The sequence below is a fragment of the Gobio gobio genome, assembly GCF_949357685.1.
Source record: "Gobio gobio genome assembly, chromosome: 24".
In the NCBI taxonomy this organism is placed as follows: Eukaryota; Metazoa; Chordata; class Actinopteri; order Cypriniformes; family Gobionidae; genus Gobio; species Gobio gobio.
Window position 1 is genome coordinate 39,448,584 of NC_137120.1, and position 25,160 is coordinate 39,473,743.

Here is a 25,160-nt window from a genome sequence, read left to right on the forward strand (position 1 = left end):
TTCTTGTAAAACTATTACTTTCCTCTTAGAAATTTTGCGTTCTCTCGTAAAACTATTGCGTTTCATCATTCCCTGAGAAATTATGTGTTCTCTCATAAAACTATTGCGTTCCATGAGAAATTTTGCATTCTTTCGTAAAACTATTGCGTTTCATTTGAAATTTTGCGTTCTTTCGTAAAACTATTGCGTTCCTTGAGAAATTGTGTTCTCTCACAAAACTATTGCGTTCCATCATTCCATAAGAAATGTTGTGTTCTTTCGTAAAACTATTGCGTTCCCCGAGATACTTTGCATTTTCTTGTAAAACTATTACTTTCCTCTTAGAAATTTTGCGTTCTTTCGTAAAACTATTGCGTTCCCTGAGAAATTGTGTTCTCTCGCAAAACTATTGCGTTCCATCATTCCATAAGAAATGTTGTGTTCTTCTTTCGTAAAACTATTGCGTTCCCCGAGATACTTTGCATTTTCTTGTAAAACTATTACTTTCCTCTGAGAAATTTTGCGTTCTCTCGTAAAACTATTGCGTTCCCTGAGAAATTGTGTTCTCTCGCAAAACTATTGCGTTCCATCATTCCATAAGAAATGTTGTGTTCTTCTTTCGTAAAACTATTGCGTTCCCCGAGATACTTTGCATTTTCTTGTAAAACTATTACTTTCCTCTGAGAAATTTTGCGTTCTCTCGTAAAACTATTGCGTTCCATGTGAAATTTTGTGTTCACTCGTATAACTATTGCGTTCCCTGAGAAATGTTGCGTTCTTTTGCAAAACTATTGCGTTCCCCCAAGAAATTTTGCATTCTCTTGCAAACCTATTACTTTCCTCTGAGAAAATTTGTGTTCTTCCACAACAAAAAAAAAGATGTTCTCTTGCAAAAACATTTACTTGTTCCCCCAAGAAACTTTGCGTTTGCTCGCGAAAGCACTGAATTATAGTTTGTCCTCCCACCTCACATAAAAGTTTTGCAAACGAATGCAAAGTTTCTCGGTGGAACGCAAAAGCATTGAAATATAATTCCTCTCATTTTATTTTACCATCACAATGTCCCCTAAAGGGCTTCATACTTTACAGCATGCTATTTTTATTTTAAATCGTATGTGAATTATTAAGTAAACTAAGTCACATGACCTAAAGGTAAGGAATATGCTATTCCGAACACACATACACACACACACACACACACACACACACACGTTTACCTGTTCGTGTGGCAGTTCTCGGAGCGGAGGCGGAGATGGTTCCTCACACACCGCCAAGCTGCGAACTAACTTTAACTTGCCGTTGGACTGAAGAAGAGTAACCATGGTTACCAAAACGTCTGGCACTCATTCGCAAAAAAACGTCCAACAACGCATGACTAAAAATACACAAGCACCATTTTGCAACGTCTCAGGAGACTTTTCAGAGCTCTGGGAGGGGTGTGTGTTAATTAGAGGCATGTTTATTAAAACCAACGCTTATATAAACACATCTGAAAAGTCTGAAAATCTCACACGTACAAAAACACAAAAAACGAGTACATGGACTTGGACAGTATTTTTTTTTAGAAATGATAATAAAACACAAGAGCCAATTTCTTGCAGGCAATGTCAAAACAACCAAAAAGAACACAATGCACCAACTCAATCACAAAAACAGTTCGGCTGTTCAAAATGCAGTGGTAAACCAGCATCAAGAGCAGAGCAGAATCCGGCACGATGTGGGAAAATCTCCAGAGGAGGCGATTGGGTCTTTCCACCCCCCCGGTATCTCGGTTCATGCTGCAAAAGTGCTAAACGCAGCACCCCCCCCAAGCACATTTATTATTCTTTACTGACTCGAGCAGGGGCTTTTATTCCCACAATGCACTGCCGAACTCTCTCTCTCTCTTTTTCTCGCAAGGCACACAGTTTGCAGGCAAACAAAACAACAACCAATCAATCAAACAAAAAAAAAAAGCGAATGAACTCATGCTGCGATCATACCGTACCTTGGACCGTTTAATACTCTGTGCTGATTGGCCGAGCTGTTGTTAATCAGAAAAAAGGGAAGAAATTTGGATTGTGTTGTTAAATATTTAATTATAATAATTATTATTATAACATATGAATATAATAATGCATTGATTAAAATAATACAATTAATTTGTTTTTCAGACTTCAGAAGATACAATTATGTACTTTTGTAATATTATTATTATTATAAGTGTGAATAAAAAAATTAAATGCGGGGACTTTAAAAAAAAATTACAAGCATGATTTCATCTCTTAAAGGTCTTTGTGTGGGTTTAGGTCATAATTTAGACTTTTAAAAAAAATCTAATTTCAGATTTGTATCTCATAATTAGGACTTTTAATCATAGTTTAGATTTTTAAGTCATAATTTTGACTTTAAATCTATTTATCTCAGATTTTTTAACTTCCTAATTTCAAATGTTCATCTCACAATGACTTAGCATGTCATATTTTTGACTTTTTATCTAATAATGAGGACTTTTAAAATCATATTTTCAACATTTGATCTTAAAAAGTCGAAAATACGAAATGCTAAGTCATAATAAGATCAAATGTTGAAAATATGATTTTAAAAGTCCTCATTATTAGATAAAAAGTCAGAAATATGATTTTAAGTCATAAGTGAGATAAAAAAAATCGAAAATACGAAATGCTAAGTCATAATTATAAGATAAAATGTTGAAAATATGATTTTAAATGTCCTCATTATTAGATAAAAAGTAAAAAATATGATTTTAAAAGTCATAATAGTGAGATAAAAAGTCGAAAATACGAAATGCTAAGTCATAATTATATCTCACTATTATGACTTTTAAAATCATATTTTTGACTTTTTATCTAATAATGAGGACTTTTAAAATAAAATTTTCAACATTTTATCTCTTAATTATGACTATGATTTATTTTTTATTCAAAATATTCACAAACTTGTTAACCATGTCATGAACTACCTGATATTCTGATTATCAAATATGTGTGAGTGAATGTGTTTTGTCATTTAAACACCTTTATAATGATCATGTTTGTTGATCTATAATGCGCGATGGGTGCCGCCATTTTAGTTTGCGCCTCAGAGAATCTGATCTGTCGGATTTACATCACGTATATTCATCCTCGTCTCATGAAATACATGAAAGTAAGTGACTGGTGAACTGGGAGAAGAATAGCGTAAACTATAGAGTTACTATATAATGTGTATCTGACATAAGTAAGACACGTAGTCAAATTATAACTGAAAGGATTGTTATTGCCACTTCAATAGACATCAGTGTGTTTTTTTGCTAGTATTTATGTGCATTTAAATGTCTGGAACCTAAAATAAACATGATGTGGTTGAAAACACTGAATAGTTGTGATATGTGATGAGCGCCGAGCGTGTGTGTCTCTGGCTCGGTAAAAAAAAAAAAGATTGCATTAAATTGATCAAAAGTGACATTAAAGACATTTATAAACGTTACAAAAGATTTCTACTTCAAATAAACGCTTTTCTTGTTAAAAATATATTAAATAATTCAATGCATCACCCAGTCCTGGAAATTTACGGCAAATCCAGAAGGTCAAAAAGTTGAGTTGTGCATGTTATTGCAGGTAATATTTCGTTAAAGGAGAGTGTGCACCAGTGAAGCAGTTAATTGTGCAGGAAAGGAGAGAGAAATGAACAATGAGAGGAATAGAGCTGAGATCAGCATGTGTTTCAATGCACCTGGCCGCTGCCCTTTCTCAATGCACCAAGAGCAGATGGTGGCAAAGTCACACACACACACACACGCACGCGCTCACACACCCTGAGGGTTTGCAGATAAACCAGCAGGATTTCAGGTGCAGATTAACTGTCCTTCCTCTCTTTCCTGGCATTAGCCAATCACACGCCAGCTTGGATGCGATTGGCTGATTCTACTCATCTTGTCGTCTTATCTCTGTCTTTAAGCAGAGAAACTGGGATAATAGAAACCACGACAACTCAGTGGTCGTTAACATCCCATAATAAGTCATTAGCGACTAATTTTCTAATATCCTGTTGGCTTTGGACTACACTACCCATAATGCACCGTTTGAGGCGTGTCATCACGTTTACCTGAGTTTGATGGGAGGAGCTTTGGTCTGTCACACACTCCTGGGCATGCGTGCCGTTGTTCTGGGGTGTGTGTTGGGGGTCGTTGAGGGTCGCGGGCGATTCGGCCATGTGCGGCCCGTCACTCTCCAGAACCTTCATAACGTCACAACTTCTGGTGTCCAGAGAAGATTCAGACATTATCCTCAGACGCAAGGCCGAAAATCACCACCTGCGAGATAAAAAGACACACTGGTGATTTAGTTGACAGTGATGTTAAAATAACTGGTTCTTTACTAGTAAATTGATGTTAAATTTGTAAAAATTATGAATTCTGCAAAGCCAATGGCTCACCTCCTGAATATGAATGAAATCTGAACCTTCCTTGAATGCGCAGTAACCTAATTAATCTTAATTTCCCATAGTAGTATTTGTTAATTAGCCAGCTGACTAGCACCCAATTATCATCATATGCCTTTAGGCCAATCAGTTAAGCCTGCAGGCACTTTTTCCACAGATAAATTTGCACCTATAGTTAAATTGATGTGAATAAAATTGAGGTTGCAACATTTTTCTAGATAGTTTCTGTAGGACTCAATTCGGTACTTAACTAAAAGGATTAGTTCATAAAAATTACTAATCATAAGTTTAATTTCATGTTGACGTTGATTCATAAGTCACAGTCACAAACTAATTAATATTCATGAGGCATTCATGAAGACTTCACTATAGGAGGATTCGTAATTTCGCGATATATGGCCAAAAAAAAAAGCTCATAAATATTAATTAGTTGCCGAAATCACAACCAGAATTGAGCAATCACGGAAACTATGTAATATTCACGTGCCAAACCTTCAACTTTGAACAATTCGTACATCTGATTTGTTTGCGTAAAAAAACCAAGGGCAGGCTAGTCGAAAAAGAAATGCTAAGAAAGTACTATAGGTTGAAACTCCGAAGTCAACGTTTTAATTAACGTTGTTTAGATTGTAAATATTTGCATGAACGTTAATCCCTTTACAGTTTTTTCAATATTGAGAATCGTCATATTTCGCTAGTCACCCGTCATAACTAATTTGACGCAAATGAAAACAAGATTGTACGCACATTGAGGCGAACGCTCAAGTTTTTGTCGAAAAAAAGATGCATTTACGTAACTATAAAATTCAGCAAATTACAAAACTATTGAAATCATGGTACGTGTTTTCATTTGCTTCAAATATAATATTTTGACAAATTATCCTTAACATTTTGGAACTTTGTTTATTAGTAAATGCATTTAATTTCATGTTGACGTTGATTCATAACCTTTCTGGAACGTGCAGTCACAAACTAATTAATATTCATGAGGCATTCATGAAGATTCACCATAGGAGGATTCGTAATTTCGCGATATATGGCAAAAAAAATTTGCTCATAATTATTAATTAGTTGCCGACATCACAACCAGAATCACGTAAACTGCATAATATTCACGTGCCAAACATTCTACTTTGAACAATTCGTAAATCTGATTTGTTTGTGTAAAAAAGCCAAAGGGAGGCTAGTCGGAAAAGAAGCGCTAAGAAAGTACGTACTATAGGTTGAAACTTCAAAGTCAACGTTTTAATTAAAGTTGTTTAGATTGTAAATTTTTCAATATTGAGAATCGTCAAATTTCGCTAGTCATCCGTCATAACTAATTTGACGCAAATGAAAACAAGATTGTACGCACATTAAGGTGAACGCTAAATTTTTTGTCGAAAAAAAGATGCATTTACGTAACTATAAAATTCCGCAAATTACAAAACGAATGAAATCATGGTACGTGAAAGAGAACTGGGTAGCTTTGTTTTCATTTGCTTCAAATATAATATTTTGACAAATTATCCTTAACATTTCGGAACTTTGTTTATTAGTAAATGCATTTGCATAAACAACATCGGTGCGAATGTTGGTGTTACCGGCTGTGCTGTTTTCAGGACTGGGCAGGAACCTTTTCGCGATATATGGCAAAAAAAATAGCTCATTAAATATTAATTCGTTGCCAAAATCACAACCAGAATTGAGCAATCACGGAAACTACGTAATATTCACGTGCCAAACCTTCTACTTTGAACAATTCGTAAATCTGATTTGTTTGCGTAAAAAAGCCAAGGGGAGGCTAGTCGAAAAAGAAGCGCTAAGAAAGTACGTACTATAGGTTGAAACTCCGAAGTCAACGTTTTAATTAAAGTTGTTTAGATTGTAAATTTTTCAATATTGAGAATCGTTAAATTTCGCTAGTCATCCGTCATAACTAACTTGACGCAAATGAAAACAAGATTGTACGCACATTAAGGTGAACGCTAAAGTTTTTGTCGAAAAAAAGATGCATTTACGTAACTATAAAATTCCGCAAATTACAAAACTATTGAAATCACGGTACGTGAAAGAGAACTGCGTAGCTTTGTTTTCACTTGCTTCAAATATAATATTTTGACAAATTATCCTTAACATTTCGGAACTTTGTTTATTAGTAAATGCATTTGCATAAACAACATCGGTGCGAATGTTGGTGTTACCGGCTGTGCTGTTTTCAGGACTGGGCAGGAACCTTAGGGAGCGTAGGACCCTGGGGCCTCCGGAGGCAGCGGGGCGGACTGAGAGACGGACAGGGGGCAGAAGCAGTCCCATGACCCCCGTCACCAGCGCTTGGGTCGGGTCGCCAAGCCACGGCTCACACACACGCTCCGCATCACCCTCGGACACCTGTCACACACACACACACAAGGACAGAGGTCAGGGGGGTCAAATACAGTGAGGTCAAAAGGTCAGGGACGCATGGATACAGTAGCGTCCATGAGGGGGAACTGAACTAGTGAGTGAGTTGTTTGATGGAAGGTCTTTCGGGAGCAGAAGCACTGCAGTGCTTTTATAAAAGTGTCAGGGTGGTGACATGAATACGGAGAACAGACTGTGCCGCAGAGAAACAAGAACATTAAAATACACTGAGAGCACTCCTTACTCAATTTAATAGTATAGTCTGTTGATTGGAAAATAGAAATGGTCGTTTTTGGACTCAAATTCAGTATGACTAGGTTTAGCGTACACATCTTTAACCTACAATCACTTTAATTAACAGATTTCTTGAGGTAAGCCCTATTCATCTTCCACTGTCTGACTGAAATTAGGATTACATTAACATCTCAGTTAAAAAAAGAAAGACTTATAATGAGAAAAAGCAAGTGATATTTGGTGCAGTACTTGTCAAGGCGAATACGTATTTACCAAATTTATTACAAATCCTAGTGTCATAAACAATTACCACTGGTATCAACAAAATACTGCTATTACGAACATTATGACTGCCGAAATTATCGGTACTACAAATTCAACACAATCCTGCTAAGACAAACATAATAACGCCAACTTAATTTGACTGGAGAAATAATGAATTTGTAGTACCAAATGAATACAGGTAGCAAAATTATGAATCCTACCGTGACGAACGATTGGTATCGTTGTTTAAATGCACCACGAATGGCGAAATCACAAATCCTATTAAATGACAAATTTTTAGTAGTACAAACTCTGAAATAAAATAAATAAATTATGGCACTACTTTGGTGAGCGATTAGCATTGGTAGTAGGGCTGCACGATTATGAGAAAAAAAAAATCGATTATTCCCTTGAAATTGTAATTGCGATTATTAATTACGATTATTATATAGCATTAAGCTTCAAAAGTCAAATATACATTGGTTTGGTTTCTTTAAATAAAAAAAGTAAAAAATTTGCATGGTATTATAATGTTATACTAAAACAATGGGGAAAAAATAAGAAAAAATTCTTTTTTTGTAATTGCGATTACATTTTATTGAACGATTACATAATTGTGGCATCCGTAATTGTAATCACGATTACAAATTCGATTAATTTTGCAGCCCTAATTGGTAGAATCCACGCAGGAAACACAGGAAAGAAAAAAACATATGATTATCATAAGTAGTAACAAAAATTACTATTTAAGATAATACTATGACAAAAAGGGGTTACACTTTATTTTAAGGTGACATAGCTACATTGTACTTACTCAAATAAGTAATTTGAGTTGTACTTACTATAGAGATATGGTTAGGTTTACTAGGGTTAGTACCTGCAATTCTGCATAATTTACTGTTATTACTATATAGTAAGTGGTTGTAGTAGAAAAAATAATTATAACATCACAGTTGATAGGTCAAGAAATGTATGAATATTAAATAGGTCACAATTTTTCGTAACCTTCCTAGTTGCCATTTTTAATATTAATATTAGTTAATACTTAATATTAATAATGCAAGCCTTCACCATAGTAGGATATTAATTAATTCGTTAATTTCCATGTAACGTCCAATCCTACTATGAGCAATTATTAGTATCGCTAGTGCTTCATTTGATTGTAGTTTTATTTTAAGTTTTCCCATCTAATATTTTATAATATTTCAGCTTTATTTCAATTAACTAAATAGTTTTAATCAATGACAGCAACCCTAGTGCCAACATTCCCACTGGTAAATGTTTAGTTCGCTCAAATTACTTGTCAAGAAAATAATGAATATTAATTAGTTGTTTCATAATCATATGACGTTAAAGGGATAGTCTATTTACTCACTCTACAGTTGTCCCAAAGCTGTATGAGTTTCTTTTTTCTGTTTTGAAAAACAAGATTATTTTGAAGAATGTTGGTAACCAGACACCCATTGACTTCCACAGTATTATTTTCCTTGGTATTTCTGGTTTGACTACCAACATTCTTCAAAATATGTATTTTTTTGGTGTTCAACAGAAGAAAGCAGCTTACACCGGTTTGGGTGAACTATCCCTTTTAAGTAACACCTTCCCATTAGTAGGATTAATTAATTCAAGCTTGTGTCTGAATGAACCGAACATAAGGGCCAGTGTTCGCGTTTGGGTATTAATGACCCAAAAACGCCCCCACACCCTTTACCCTGCCACCGCCAATCTAGAAACCAGCGCCAAGTCGCGACCCACCATATATCTCGAGGTCAAATGGGCCTAACCTGACTCGGTAATCCTGCCGAGTACGCCAACTGGGTCCACATTCCTCCTAGCGATTCAGTGAAAACCATCAGAGGACATGCATACCATGAAACACACACTGATCAAAATTCAAGGGATGAGCATCACACAATTTGACAGTAACGCAGGTGGCGGCTCTGACAAGAACAGGTGGGCATGACCACACACACACAAGCACAAATACAAAAGCTGTCATCCAAACAGCCAGACGGTCCCTCAGAATTATCCGGGACCATGCCATGACTTTTCCGTGAGTGTTTGAGCACAGGTCACTGGCATTATCCCACATCACGGCAGGAAGTAGGAGTGGATAATGTGTCTCTTGATCTTCTCTAGGCGAAAAACGGACCATTCTGGGGCGCAGGGGACAAAGGGCGGCACAATTGCGCACCAACTGACGCTTTCAAGGACAATTATGACTTATGGGAGCGCTTTTCCTCCCACACATGGATTAAAACACCTACTGTTGGCAGGAATTACACGAGCGCTGTTCATAAATATCCAAGCATCTCTCTTGCTGCGGGCTAATCTCAGCGCTGCTGTATCTTTTCCTCTGAACACGGCGTTTATGTCGAGGTGAAAAATACAAATCTGCATTTCAAAATACGCCCTCCACCGCAACTACCCTCCCCTCCTGCACGAACAACAGTTTTCGCTCCATATTCAATAAGTTCTTCCGAGCATAACTAGAGAGAAAAGACTCCCCGCGGACCTCAGCGGCTGTATATTTTCACAAACTTGACAGTACAGATGTCCGAGTTTGACACTGGAGGATAAAAAAAAAAAAGAGAAAATCAACCACCGCAGAAACACAAACACACCGGCTGTCTTTCAAAAACTACACAGCTGACTACCTAGCATTTTTTTTTGGTATAATTGGTGCGTTTCCAGTCGATTGAGGCTCAAGGATAATGTATGTCGCCCAACAAAAGCTATCTTTGCTAAGTATGATGACTAAAAATGATGTTAGCATAGTGGATATGATATCCAAGATTGCCTATAAATGCTTTCTAGCTAGGCAACTCACCAGGTACAAACCCCTCCAAAAAAACAGTCAAGGTCGCAAAAGGTAAAAAACTGAAATGCTGCTCTCTACATAGTCATAATTTACGCTCAAAAATATTGCCGCTCACTAGGTACTGTTGTCGAGGTAAGATTTTGATGCCCAAAAAAGAGGCAGCTAACTAGGTCTCATGCCCCGAATTGCTGTTTAGTAGGGGTACAACTCCCAAAATGGCTGTCTAGAAAGTAGTCGACAACATAGTCTAGGTAAGTAAGGCCAGCTCGCTAGATGCATATATTTCTCATTTGGTTTAATGCCAAAACATGCTGTGTAGGTAGGAAGCTTACTTGGTACAATGCCCAAAACTGCTGTCTAGGAAGGTAGCGCACTAAGTATGATGCCCACAATTGCTGTCTAGGCAAACAGGTAATAAGCTTTTGATGCTTGAAAACGCCGTCTAGGTAGCCGACTCAATAGGTATAATGACTTAAAATGCATCCAGCTCACTAGATTTGATGGGCAAAAATGCTGTCTGTGTAGGCGTATAAGATTTTACATTCATATTTATGCGTTTTGCAGATGAAAATGATGCTCAAAACTGCTACTTAGGCAGCACAAAGGGTAAAACGCTCTAAACGCATCTGGTGAAGGCAGCTCACAAGGAATTATGGCAAAGATTTCTGTCTGGTAAGGCAGCGCACTAAGTGTGATGCACGCAGTTGCTGTCTAGGCAAACAGTTAATAAGCTTTTGACGGCTGAAAAATGCCGTCTATGCGGGCGTCTCAATTGGTGTAATGCCTTAAAATGCATCTAGCAAACCAGTTCACTAGATTTGATGGACAAAATGCTGCCTGGGTAGGCGTATAATAAGAGTTTATTTATGCATTTAGCAGTGTGATGCCCACAAATGCGGTCTAGGAAAACTGTTAATAAGCTTTTCATGCCTAACAATGCCATCAAGACTAGGTTTATACACAAAAAAAAGATCCGGCAAGGTATTATGCCCCAAAAAATGCTGTCTAGGAAGCAAGTGCACTAATTGTGATGCTCACAAGTGCAGTTAATAAGCTTTTAATGCACACAAATGGCATCTAAGTAGGAAGCTCACTAGGTACCAAAAATGTCCACAGACTTTATTCAGACATAATTAAAACAGCCAACAAACAAACAAATACCACTTTCGTTTAATTATTTCCCTTTTTTTTTCTCCAATAAACTTTTCACAAAAACGGATGCAATCTTGCTTGTTGTCCAAGAAAATAAAGCCTATCTGTAATTTACCATTTTCAATTATTAATCATCATATTTCAGGAAGCAACGAGCACTTACCCTCCTGACAAAAGAAGCGCGCCGGGCTCCAGGCTACACATATTTCACTTCAGCCCTGTTTTAGACTAATATGCAAATGGCCCTTATTTATGGATAAAAGCGTTGCTAATGGTTTTCCATCCTTTTTTTTCCCCTTCCTCCCGTCACAATCCGTGTTCTCAGTGTGTGGCCGCTGTCACAGTCGAGCTATTCTTCTCCTCTCCTCTCCTCATCAGTTCATTTACACGATTCGCCACATTAACGATATTAGCCGGACTGCCTTCGGCTGTAATTTACACCGACATAAACACCCAGCTTTCCGCTGATAGCCGCCTCGGGCGCTTTTTTAAATTATAAAATAGAGCAATTATGAGAATGTCATTACAAAGTGTGCGCGCACACACACGCGCACACGAGCAGAGAGTGCTGACACGCAAATTTAGTCACAATGAAGGTTTAGAGTTAAGACGGAAAAACTAATTTAGATAATTTTATCACATTTATTACAAGATCAAATGTTAAAAAAAAAAATGTTTCATTGTAAAAAATAAAAACTAAAATTACGTATTTATTTTTACCTTCATCTCAAATAAAATAAGCCCCAAAAAACCCATCAGCATACAAATCAACACACGTTCATGACTTCACACACACACACACACACACACCTGCCTGTCGTTCATGATCCGCTGCTCGGCTCACATCATTAGTTTCCATAGCAGACCGAGTGCCATCAAACGGAGCGCGCTCAGTGCAGCTCTGCTCTCCTCCGTCTGAGCGTGGAGCGTTCGCGTACCTGCCCAAAGCCATCGCTGCCGCAATCCTTCCTGATTCTCCTCTCTCTCTCTCACGCACACACACTCTCCGCCAAATCAACAGCTGGCCTTTGTGATGTCACCCCTCCTCAGGCCAATCAGAACGCCCTGAGGGCTGGGTGCAGTATGTCAGCGCTAAGCAGGGCTCCACCCTCGAGAGCCAATCAGATGGCCCCTGTGGACCGGAGAGAGAGGCAGACGGCAAAGGCAAAGACACACACACACACACACACACACACGACCAACTGTGGCGAAGTGCCACTGTGGGACAGTCTGTCAGGGTAGGAGTACGCCAGCACTGCAAATCCACCTTATTCGGTTGCAAAGGGTGCATGTAAGCTACCCAGTGCCGCAGTCGCACACACGCCCTACTTAAAGTGACGTCCCCTTGTGCCTCAATTCTCCACATTTCCGTACACATTTTTGCACAAAAAAAAAAAAAGAAAACCTGGTGATTAGGTAGAGGTAGAGGTAGGTTAGGTAGACGCCCCGGTTTAACAAGCAAACGCCCTTTCCATTGCTGACTGACGCCGGGACATGAGGTCATCGGGAAAAGTGTGTCACGGAAAACAATTTGCGCGTTACGGGTGAAATGTCACCCCAAAACAAAGCCGGATAGAAAAATGGCTTTGAATACGAACGAAAGGTTAACTACAGCCAAACAAACGTGCGTTCAGACTAAACAATTTCCAAACAAAATGCTATGCCCAAAAACTGCTGTCTTAGGTTTGACGCCCACATTTCATTCTGTAGGCATCTCATTTGGAAGAACACCAAAAATGCTGTCTAGATAGGGAGCTCATTAGGTTTGATCCCTAAAAATGCTGTCTAGATGGGGAGGTAACCAGATAAAATGCGCATAAATCAGGTCTAGGTAGGGAGCTTATTAGATTTTATGGCCAAAAATGCTGTCTAGATTGGGAGCTCACTAGGTTTGATCCCCAAAAATGCTGTCTAGATAGGGAGCTCACTAGGTTTGATCACCAAAAATGCTGTCTAGATGGGGAGGTAACCATATAAAATGCCCATAAATCAGGTCTAGGTAGGGGGCTTATTAGCTTTGATGGCCAAAAATGCTGTCTAGATAGGGAGCTCATTAGCTTTGATCCCCAAAAATGCTGTCTAGATAGGGAGCTCACTAGGTTCGATCCCCAAAAATGCTGTCTAGATGGGGAGGTAACCAGATAAAATGCCCATAAATCAGATCTAGGTAGGAGGCTCATTAGCTTTGATGGCCAAAAATGCTGTCTAGATAGGGAGCTCACTAGATTTGATCCCCAAAAATGCTTGCTAGATAGAGAGCTAAATAGGTAAAATGCCCATAAAGTCCATTTATGTAGGGGGTTCATTGGCTTTGATGGCCAAAAATGCTGTCTAGATGGGGAGATAACCAGATAAAATGCCTAGTGCTGGGCGGTAAACCGGTTCATACCGAATACTGGTATTTATTTATTTTATGATATGAATTTTTGATGATACCGCTATACTGGTATATGTCGCTTAAACAACGTTCGGAACGTGGCGCAGCGCGTCATTGTTTGAGAGGGGACCCATTTCATTGATGCACTGTAGTAAGGAGCAGTCAGAGCACAGTTGAGATCGCATTAACAGCACAGCCTATGGCTGAATCCTATACTCTCATTCATTATTCCCTACGTTATCACTTTATTTGAAGGAGTGAATGAAAACGTGCGTGAAGTCGGACAGGCAATGTGTGTACATCGGCTGTACACTCGTTATTGCGGTGCAACGGGATAGAATGAGTGCACTCAATAACGTCCACTAGGGTTTCGGACACCACTAAAAAGTGCTGTCCCCACCAAATAATGCTATATTTGAGGTTATGGGAGCGATTTCGGATTCAGCCCTTGATTTTAGTGGAGAATTCAAACTACACGCGGCGCGCGAGAGAGAGCGGTTTCTGCGCGGAGCGTCGCTATGGGATTAACAACGCTCACCACATGGATCATATAGCACTGATATAGACCGGAGCGAGCGCGTTTACATTTTTTATGGACATATTTCATAAACTCTAGCGCTCTAGGCATGAACCAGAAGCGTGTATGCGCGCATATTTCATCACGTCTTATTAAAATGAAATGTATGCACTGATTACACTGATAAAACCGTATGTCTAATCACGAACGCGCTGACACGATGGATTATTCTGCTACACAAATTACAATGATGTAAATTAATAAATAAACTGACAATTCAAAGAAGAATGGGCAAAAGAGTAACTGCTTTATTCTTTCTTTGTTAAACTGATGTGTCATTCGTTCATAGAGTGCTCTTAAATGTATTGCAAATATCCGCGTTTTTCTTCGTTTTGGCAGTTTGTTGTTATATAGGGTTAGATTTTTAAAATGCTTAAGGTGCCCTCAACTCAACTTTTAATATTCAGGTGTCTGTAAGTATGACTGAGTGTGTTGCAGGTCTGTGTTTTATTGGTTGCCGTCTCTCCACAGCATCATTTTGTAAACCTGTAGACCTATTAACTCTAGTGTGGAATTTTTCTACAATATTCACTCATCATGACAGTAAAACAGGGTATTCTAGTGAATCTCCTGCAGTATTTCCTTTCTTAATCAGTAGAAAATGTGATTAACACCCGGTCATGCATAGGGGAAAAAATACCGTCATATACCGTGAAACCGATATAATTTAGAAAAATACCGTGATATACATTTTTGGTCATACCGCCCAGCACTAAAAATGCCCATAAATCAGGTCTAGATAGAGAGCTAAATAGATAAAATGCCCATAAAGTCCATTTATGAAGGGGGTTCATTGGCTTTGATGGCCAAAAAAAGCTGTCTAGATGGGGAGCTCACTAGATTTGATCCCCCAAAATGCTGTCTAGATAGAGAGATAACTAGGTAAATAACCATAGATGCCATTGTAGGGAGCTCGCTAGCTTTAATGGCCAAAAATGCTGTCTAGATAGGAAGCTCACTAGGTTTGATTCCCAAAAAAGCTGTCTAGATGGGGAGCTCACTAGATTTGATCCCCCAAAATGCTGTCTAGATAGAGAGATAACTAGGTAAATAACCATAGATGCCATTGTAGGGAGCTCGCTAGCTTTAATGGCCAAAAATGCTGTCTAGATAGGAAGCTCACTAGGTTTGATTCCCAAAAAAGCTGTCTAGATGGGGAGCTCACTAGATTTGATCCCCCAAAATGCTGTCTAGATAGAGAGATAACTAGGTAAATAACCATAGATGCCATTGTAGGGAGCTCGCTAGCTTTAATGGCCAAAAATGCTGTCTAGATAGGAAGCTCACTAGGTTTGATTCCCAAAAAAGCTGTCTAGATGGGGAGCTCACTAGATTTGATCCCCCAAAATGCTGTCTAGATAGAGAGATAACTAGGTAAATAACCATAGATGCCATTGTAGGGAGCTCGCTAGCTTTAATGGCCAAAAATGCTGTCTAGATAGGAAGCTCACTAGGTTTGATTCCCAAAAAAGCTGTCTAGATAGGGAGGTCAGGAGGTTTTACCCTCAAAAATGCCCCCAATTACCACCAAATTTCAGTCTACTTAGGCATTTCACTAAGTACCATAGGGAGTTAACTAGATTTAATGCCAGAAATGCTGTCTAGGTAGGGAGCTCACAAAGTATGCTGGCAAAAAAGGTAGTCGGCTTTCTTGTATAATGTTCAAAAACTCTGTCTAGGAAGGAAGGCCAACATGTTCAATGCCCAGAATCTCATCAAGGTGGGAAGCTCACTAGGCATGACGCTCAAAACCGCAGTCTAGGTAGACAATTGAAACAAAAACATGCTTCCAGACAAAACAATATCTCCAGAAAAAGCTCCAAATTAGCAAACAATCATAATCTTGACGTGACGGTGACTGACTGCAAAAACAAGTACTGCGGTTTTCGCAGTAGAAAAAGGAAGAAAAGTCAAACTGACAGTTGCACAAAGCCAGTCAAGTTAAAGTAAAACTCCCCATTCACCAAGCGGCTCCTTTCAGTGAAAGAGAAAATCTGAAAAAATTCCAGCTAAGCGGCACATTACATGCGTCTCATTTGCATAACAAAAGACTAAAGGGGGGGGGGGGGGGGCTGGCACTGCTGGCTAATTGTAGCCCAAGATGCCGTTAGCCTGCGGAGGAAATGTGACAGCCGCGTTTATTCTGTTTTCCCCCTGATGGTGTCCGCAAGCACAGTGGGAATAGCCTCGGGAAAAGGGTTGGGATTTGCAGACATCTTCTAATAAGCATGTTGGGGGGGCAGGGGCTTCGGGACTAGCTTGACCAAGAAACGTTACCTATGCAAAACAACACGGACAAATGAAAAAGATATGGATTACTGAAGCAGCGGAGACAGCAGGAGGTAGCACAGTAGTAATTTGTTTCGGATATTATCTCATTAGGGAGAAATGTCCAGCTCCACGCTGATTACCGAAAAAAGAGAACAGGTCAATAACTCCCCAAAATACCACAGCGCCATAATTCACCAAACTAGTCATTATTCTCGTTAATACGTGTGGGAGAGAGAAGGTCTTTTCCAGCCATGTACGAACAGAATGAGAAAACGTGTTGACATTTAAAGGTGACCGGTCACAGCGGTCATTTCTCTGGTCTAGGTGATCGCTCGGAGACCTGCGTCCGAGAAAAAACACCAGAGTTGGGTGTAAATCTGGACACAAGGCGATAACAAATCTTACCTGAAAAAACAAAGATGTCCTGCTTGGTAACAGTCAGTGTTCATTTTGAACAAAGCTCGCAAGCTTTGATGGCCAAAAATGCTGTCTAGATGGGGAGCTCACTAGATTTGATCCCCAAAAATGCTGTCTAGATTGGGAGCTCACTAGATTTGATCCCCAAAAATGCTGTCTAGATGGGGAGCTCACTAGATTTGATCCCCAAAAATGCTGTCTAGATAGGGAGGTCACTAGCTTTGATCCCCAAAAATGCTGTCTAAATTGGGAGCTCACTAGGTTTGATCCCCAAAAATGCTGTCTAGATTGGGAGCTCACTAGGTTTGATCCCCAAAAATGCTGTCTAGATGGGGAGCTCACTAGATTTGATCCCCAAAAATGCTGTCTAGATGGGGAGCTCACTAGATTTGATCCCCAAAAATGCTGTCTAGATATGGAGCTCACTAGGTTTGATGGCCAAAAATGCTGTCTAGATAGGGAGCTCACTAGATTTGATCCCCAAAAATGCTGTCTAGATTGGGAGCTCACTAGGTTTGATGGCCAAAAATGCTGTCTAGATGGGGAGCTCACTAGGTTTGATGGCCAAAAATGCTGTCTAGATAGGGAGCTCACTAGGTTTGATGGCCAAAAATGCTGTCTAGATTGGGAGCTCACTAGGTTTGATCCCCAAAAATGCTGTCTAGATTGGGAGCTCACTAGGTTTGATCCCCAAAAATGCTGTCTAGATAGGAAGCTCACTAGGTTTGATGGCCAAAAATGCTGTCTAAATTGGGAGCTCACTAGGTTTGATCCCCAAAAATGCTGTCTAGATTGGGAGCTCACTAGGTTTGATCCCCAAAAATGCTGTCTAGATAGGAAGCTCACTAGGTTTGATGGCCAAAAATGCTGTCTAAATTGGGAGCTCACTAGGTTTGATCCCCAAAAATGCTGTCTAAATTGGGAGCTCACTAGGTTTGATCCCCAAAAATGCTGTCTAGATGGGGAGCTCACTAGGTTTGATCCCCAAAAATGCTGTCTAGATTGGGAGCTCACTAGGTTTGATGGCCAAAAATGCTGTCTAGATAGGAAGCTCACTAGGTTTGATGGCCAAAAATGCTGTCTAAATTGGGAGCTCACTAGGTTTGATCCCCAAAAATGCTGTCTAGATTGGGAGCTCACTAGGTTTGATCCCCAAAAATGCTGTTTAGATTGGGAGCTCACTAGATTTGATCCCCAAAAATGCTGTCTAGATTGGGAGCTCACTAGGTTTGATGGCCAAAAATGCTGTCTAGATAGGGAGCTCACTAGATTTGATCCCCAAAAATGCTGTCTAGATTGGAAGCTCACTAGGTTTGATGGCCAAAAATGCTGTCTAAATTGGGAGCTCACTAGGTTTGATCCCCAAAAATGCTGTCTAGATTGGGAGCTCACTAGGTTTGATCCCCAAAAATGCTGTCTAGATAGGGAGCTCACTAGGTTTGATCCCCAAAAATGCTGTCTAGATAGGAAGCTCACTAGGTTTGATGGCCAAAAATGCTGTCTAAATTGGGAGCTCACTAGGTTTGATCCCCAAAAATGCTGTCTAGATTGGGAGCTCACTAGGTTTGATCCCCAAAAATGCTGTCTAGATAGGAAGCTCACTAGGTTTGATGGCCAAAAATGCTGTCTAAATTGGGAGCTCACTAGGTTTGATCCCCAAAAATGCTGTCTAAATTGGGAGCTCACTAGGTTTGATCCCCAAAAATGCTGTCTAGATGGGGAGCTCACTAGGTTTGATCCCCAAAAATGCTGTCTAGATTGGGAGCTCACTAGGTTTGATGGCCAAAAATGCTGTCTAGATAGGAAGCTCACTAGGTTTGATGGCCAAAAATGCTGTCTAAATTGGGAGCTCACTAGGTTTGATCCCCAAAAATGCTGTCTAGATTGGGAGCTCACTAGGTTTGATCCCCAAAAATGCTGTTTAGATTGGGAGCTCACTAGATTTGATCCCCAAAAATGCTGTCTAGATTGGGAGCTCACTAGGTTTGATGGCCAAAAATGCTGTCTAGATTGGGAGCTCACTAGGTTTGATGGCCAAAAATGCTGTCTAGATAGGGAGCTCACTAGATTTGATCCCCAAAAATGCTGTCTAGATTGGAAGCTCACTAGGTTTGATGGCCAAAAATGCTGTCTAAATTGGGAGCTCACTAGGTTTGATCCCCAAAAATGCTGTCTAGATTGGGAGCTCACTAGGTTTGATCCCCAAAAATGCTGTCTAGATAGGGAGCTCACTAGGTTTGATCCCCAAAAATGCTGTCTAGATTGGGAGCTCACTAGGTTTGATGGCCAAAAATGCTGTCTAGATGGGGAGCTCACTAGGTTTGATCCCCAAAAATGCTGTCTAGATTGGGAGCTCACTAGATTTGATCCCCAAAAATGCTGTTTAGATTGGGAGCTCACTAAGTTTGATCCACAAAAATGCTGTCTAGATTGGGAGCTCACTAAGTTTGATCCCCAAAAATGCTGTCTAGATGGGGAGCTCACTAGATTTGATCCCCAAAAATGCTGTTTAGATTGGGAGCTCACTAGGTTTGATGGCCAAAAATGCTGTCTAGATTGGGAGCTCACTAGATTTGATCCCCAAAAATGCTGTCTAGATAGGAAGCTCACTAGGTTTGATGGCCAAAAATGCTGTCTAGATAGGAAGCTCACTAAGTTTGATCCCCAAAAATGCTGTCTAGATTGGGAGCTCACTAAGTTTGATCCCCAAAAATGCTGTCTAGATTGGGAGCTCACTAAGTTTGATCCCCAAAAATGCTGTCTAGATTGGGAGCTCACTAAGTTTGATCCCCAAAAATGCTGTCTAGATGGGGAGCTCACTAGATTTGATCCCCAAAAATGCTGTTTAGATTGGGAGCTCACTAGGTTTGATGGCCAAAAATGCTGTCTAGATTGGGAGCTCACTAGGTTTGATGGCCAAAAATGCTGTCTAGATTGGGAGCTCACTAGATTTGATCCCCAAAAATGCTGTCTAGATTGGGAGCTCACTAGATTTGATCCCCAAAAATGCTGTCTAGATTGGGAGCTCACTAGGTTTGATCCCCAAAAATGCTGTCTAAATTGGGAGCTCACTAGATTTGATCCCCAAAAATGCTGTCTAGATTGGGAGCTCACTAGATTTGATCCCCAAAAATGCTGTTTAGATTGGGAGCTCACTAGGTTTGATGGCCAAAAATGCTGTCTAGATTGGGAGCTCACTAGATTTGATCCCCAAAAATGCTGTTTAGATTGGGAGCTCACTAGGTTTGATGGCCAAAAATGCTGTCTAGATTGGGAGCTCACTAGATTTGATCCCCAAAAATGCTGTCTAGATGGGGAGCTCACTAGGTTTGATGGCCAAAAATGCTGTCTAGATTGGGAGCTCACTAGATTTGATCCCCAAAAATGCTGTCTAGATTGGGAGCTCACTAGGTTTGATGGCCAAAAATGCTGTCTAAATTGGGAGCTCACTAGATTTGATCCCCAAAAATGCTGTCTAGATTGGGAGCTCACTAGATTTGATCCCCAAAAATGCTGTCTAAATTGGGAGCTCACTAGATTTGATCCCCAAAAATGCTGTCTAGATTGGGAGCTCACTAGATTTGATCCCCAAAAATGCTGTCTAGATTGGGAGCTCACTAGGTTTGATCCCCAAAAATGCTGTCTAGATTGGGAGCTCACTAGGTTTGATGGCCAAAAATGCTGTCTAGATAGGGAGCTCACTAGGTTTGATGGCCAAAAATGCTGTCTAAATTGGGAGCTCACTAGGTTTGATCCCCAAAAATGCTGTCTAGATTGGGAGCTCACTAGATTTGATCCCCAAAAATGCTGTCTAGATTGGGAGCTCACTAGGTTTGATGGCCAAAAATGCTGTCTAAATTGGGAGCTCACTAGATTTGATCCCCAAAAATGCTGTCTAGATTGGGAGCTCACTAGATTTGATCCCCAAAAATGCTGTCTAGATTGGGAGCTCACTAGGTTTGATCCCCAAAAATGCTGTCTAAATTGGGAGCTCACTAGGTTTGATCCCCAAAAATGCTGTTTAGATTGGGAGCTCACTAGATTTGATCCCCAAAAATGCTGTCTAGATTGGGAGCTCACTAGGTTTGATGGCCAAAAATGCTGTCTAGATTGGGAGCTCACTAGGTTTGATGGCCAAAAATGCTGTCTAGATAGGGAGCTCACTAGATTTGATCCCCAAAAATGCTGTCTAGATTGGAAGCTCACTAGGTTTGATGGCCAAAAATGCTGTCTAAATTGGGAGCTCACTAGGTTTGATCCCCAAAAATGCTGTCTAGATTGGGAGCTCACTAGGTTTGATCCCCAAAAATGCTGTCTAGATAGGGAGCTCACTAGGTTTGATCCCCAAAAATGCTGTCTAGATTGGGAGCTCACTAGGTTTGATGGCCAAAAATGCTGTCTAGATGGGGAGCTCACTAGGTTTGATCCCCAAAAATGCTGTCTAGATTGGGAGCTCACTAGATTTGATCCCCAAAAATGCTGTTTAGATTGGGAGCTCACTAAGTTTGATCCACAAAAATGCTGTCTAGATTGGGAGCTCACTAAGTTTGATCCCCAAAAATGCTGTCTAGATGGGGAGCTCACTAGATTTGATCCCCAAAAATGCTGTTTAGATTGGGAGCTCACTAGGTTTGATGGCCAAAAATGCTGTCTAGATTGGGAGCTCACTAGATTTGATCCCCAAAAATGCTGTCTAGATAGGAAGCTCACTAGGTTTGATGGCCAAAAATGCTGTCTAGATAGGAAGCTCACTAAGTTTGATCCCCAAAAATGCTGTCTAGATTGGGAGCTCACTAAGTTTGATCCCCAAAAATGCTGTCTAGATTGGGAGCTCACTAAGTTTGATCCCCAAAAATGCTGTCTAGATTGGGAGCTCACTAAGTTTGATCCCCAAAAATGCTGTCTAGATGGGGAGCTCACTAGATTTGATCCCCAAAAATGCTGTTTAGATTGGGAGCTCACTAGGTTTGATGGCCAAAAATGCTGTCTAGATTGGGAGCTCACTAGGTTTGATGGCCAAAAATGCTGTCTAGATTGGGAGCTCACTAGATTTGATCCCCAAAAATGCTGTCTAGATTGGGAGCTCACTAGATTTGATCCCCAAAAATGCTGTCTAGATTGGGAGCTCACTAGGTTTGATCCCCAAAAATGCTGTCTAAATTGGGAGCTCACTAGATTTGATCCCCAAAAATGCTGTCTAGATTGGGAGCTCACTAGATTTGATCCCCAAAAATGCTGTTTAGATTGGGAGCTCACTAGGTTTGATGGCCAAAAATGCTGTCTAGATTGGGAGCTCACTAGATTTGATCCCCAAAAATGCTGTTTAGATTGGGAGCTCACTAGGTTTGATGGCCAAAAATGCTGTCTAGATTGGGAGCTCACTAGATTTGATCCCCAAAAATGCTGTCTAGATGGGGAGCTCACTAGGTTTGATGGCCAAAAATGCTGTCTAGATTGGGAGCTCACTAGATTTGATCCCCAAAAATGCTGTCTAGATTGGGAGCTCACTAGGTTTGATGGCCAAAAATGCTGTCTAAATTGGGAGCTCACTAGATTTGATCCCCAAAAATGCTGTCTAGATTGGGAGCTCACTAGATTTGATCCCCAAAAATGCTGTCTAAATTGGGAGCTCACTAGATTTGATCCCCAAAAATGCTGTCTAGATTGGGAGCTCACTAGATTTGATCCCCAAAAATGCTGTCTAGATTGGGAGCTCACTAGGTTTGATCCCCAAAAATGCTGTCTAGATTGGGAGCTCACTAGGTTTGATGGCCAAAAATGCTGTCTAGATAGGGAGCTCACTAGGTTTGATGGCCAAAAATGCTGTCTAAATTGGGAGCTCACTAGGTTTGATCCCCAAAAATGCTGTCTAGATTGGGAGCTCACTAGATTTGATCCCCAAAAATGCTGTCTAGATTGGGAGCTCACTAGGTTTGATGGCCAAAAATGCTGTCTAAATTGGGAGCTCACTAGATTTGATCCCCAAAAATGCTGTCTAGATTGGGAGCTCACTAGATTTGATCCCCAAAAATGCTGTCTAGATTGGGAGCTCACTAGGTTTGATCCCCAAAAATGCTGTCTAAATTGGGAGCTCACTAGATTTGATCCCCAAAAATGCTGTCTAGATTGGGAGCTCACTAGATTTGATCCCCAAAAATGCTGTTTAGATTGGGAGCTCACTAGGTTTGATGGCCAAAAATGCTGTCTAGATTGGGAGCTCACTAGATTTGATCCCCAAAAATGCTGTCTAGATGGGGAGCTCACTAGGTTTGATGGCCAAAAATGCTGTCTAGATTGGGAGCTCACTAGATTTGATCCCCAAAAATGCTGTCTAGATTGGGAGCTCACTAGGTTTGATGGCCAAAAATGCTGTCTAAATTGGGAGCTCACTAGATTTGATCCCCAAAAATGCTGTCTAGATTGGGAGCTCACTAGATTTGATCCCCAAAAATGCTGTCTAAATTGGGAGCTCACTAGATTTGATCCCCAAAAATGCTGTCTAGATTGGGAGCTCACTAGATTTGATCCCCAAAAATGCTGTCTAGATTGGGAGCTCACTAGGTTTGATCCCCAAAAATGCTGTCTAGATTGGGAGCTCACTAGGTTTGATGGCCAAAAATGCTGTCTAGATAGGGAGCTCACTAGGTTTGATGGCCAAAAATGCTGTCTAAATTGGGAGCTCACTAGGTTTGATCCCCAAAAATGCTGTCTAGATTGGGAGCTCACTAGATTTGATCCCCAAAAATGCTGTCTAGATTGGGAGCTCACTAGGTTTGATGGCCAAAAATGCTGTCTAAATTGGGAGCTCACTAGATTTGATCCCCAAAAATGCTGTCTAGATTGGGAGCTCACTAGGTTTGATGGCCAAAAATGCTGTCTAGATTGGGAGCTCACTAGGTTTGATGGCCAAAAATGCTGTCTAGATTGGGAGCTCACTAGGTTTGATGGCCAAAAATGCTGTCTAGATAGGGAGCTCACTAGGTTTGATGGCCAAAAATGCTGTCTAAATTGGGAGCTCACTAGGTTTGATCCCCAAAAATGCTGTCAAGATTGGGAGCTCACTAGGTTTGATCCCCAAAAATGCTGTCTAGATAGGAAGCTCACTAGGTTTGATGGCCAAAAATGCTGTCTAAATTGGGAGCTCACTAGGTTTGATCCCCAAAAATGCTGTCTAAATTGGGAGCTCACTAGATTTGATCCCCAAAAATGCTGTCTAGATTGGGAGCTCACTAAGTTTGATCCCCAAAAATGCTGTCTAGATAGGAAGCTCACTAGGTTTGATGGCCAAAAATGCTGTCTAAATTGGAAGCTCACTAGGTTTGATCCCCAAAAATGCTGTCTAGATGGGGAGCTCACTAGGTTTGATCCCCAAAAATGCTGTCTAGATTGGGAGCTCACTAGGTTTGATGGCAAAAAATGCTGTCTAGATAGGAAGCTCACTAGGTTTGATGGCCAAAAATGCTGTCTAAATTGGGAGCTCACTAGGTTTGATCCCCAAAAATGCTGTCTAGATTGGGAGCTCACTAGGTTTGATCCCCAAAAATGCTGTTTAGATTGGGAGCTCACTAGATTTGATCCCCAAAAATGCTGTCTAGATTGGGAGCTCACTAGGTTTGATGGCCAAAAATGCTGTCTAGATAGGGAGCTCACTAGATTTGATCCCCAAAAATGCTGTTTAGATTGGGAGCTCACTAGATTTGATCCCCAAAAATGCTGTCTAGATTGGAAGCTCACTAGGTTTGATGGCCAAAAATGCTGTCTAAATTGGGAGCTCACTAGGTTTGATCCCCAAAAATGCTGTCTAGATTGGGAGCTCACTAGGTTTGATCCCCAAAAATGCTGTCTAGATAGGGAGCTCACTAGGTTTGATCCCCAAAAATGCTGTCTAGATTGGGAGCTCACTAGGTTTGATGGCCAAAAATGCTGTCTAAATTGGGAGCTCACTAGGTTTGATCCCCAAAAATGCTGTTTAGATTGGGAGCTCACTAGGTTTGATGGCCAAAAATGCTGTCTAGATGGGGAGCTCACTAGGTTTGATCCCCAAAAATGCTGTCTAGATTGGGAGCTCACTAGATTTGATCCCCAAAAATGCTGTTTAGATGGGGAGCTCACTAGGTTTGATGGCCAAAAATGCTGTCTAGATGGGGAGCTCACTAGGTTTGATGGCCAAAAATGCTGTCTAAATTGGGAGCTCACTAGGTTTGATCCCCAAAAATGCTGTCTAGATTGGGAGCTCACTAGATTTGATCCCCAAAAATGCTGTC

General features: G+C 40.4%; 1 protein-coding gene across 9 annotated transcripts in view; it reads right to left on the reverse strand.

Annotated features, from left to right (window-relative positions):
* Window positions 1–25,160, reverse strand: part of r3hdm1 (R3H domain containing 1) — an 82,326-nt gene that overhangs the window by 44,227 nt on the left and 12,939 nt on the right. For 4 of the 9 annotated variants that reach the window (XM_079808598.1, XM_079808592.1, XM_079808599.1 and 1 more), the window contains 4 exons: window positions 6,585–6,771; window positions 4,066–4,273; window positions 1,967–2,002; window positions 1,197–1,283 (listed from right to left, as the gene is read on the reverse strand). In XM_079808598.1, the coding sequence (XP_079664724.1) occupies window positions 1,197–1,283; window positions 1,967–2,002; window positions 4,066–4,242 (300 nt within the window). In that variant the 5' untranslated portion in view covers window positions 4,243–4,273; window positions 6,585–6,771. Of the gene's footprint in view, window positions 1–1,196; window positions 1,284–1,966; window positions 2,003–4,065; window positions 4,274–5,984; window positions 6,018–6,584; window positions 6,772–25,160 lie in introns of those variants that run through there. The other 5 variants (XM_079808600.1, XM_079808597.1, XM_079808596.1 and 2 more) reach the window with 3 other exon arrangements.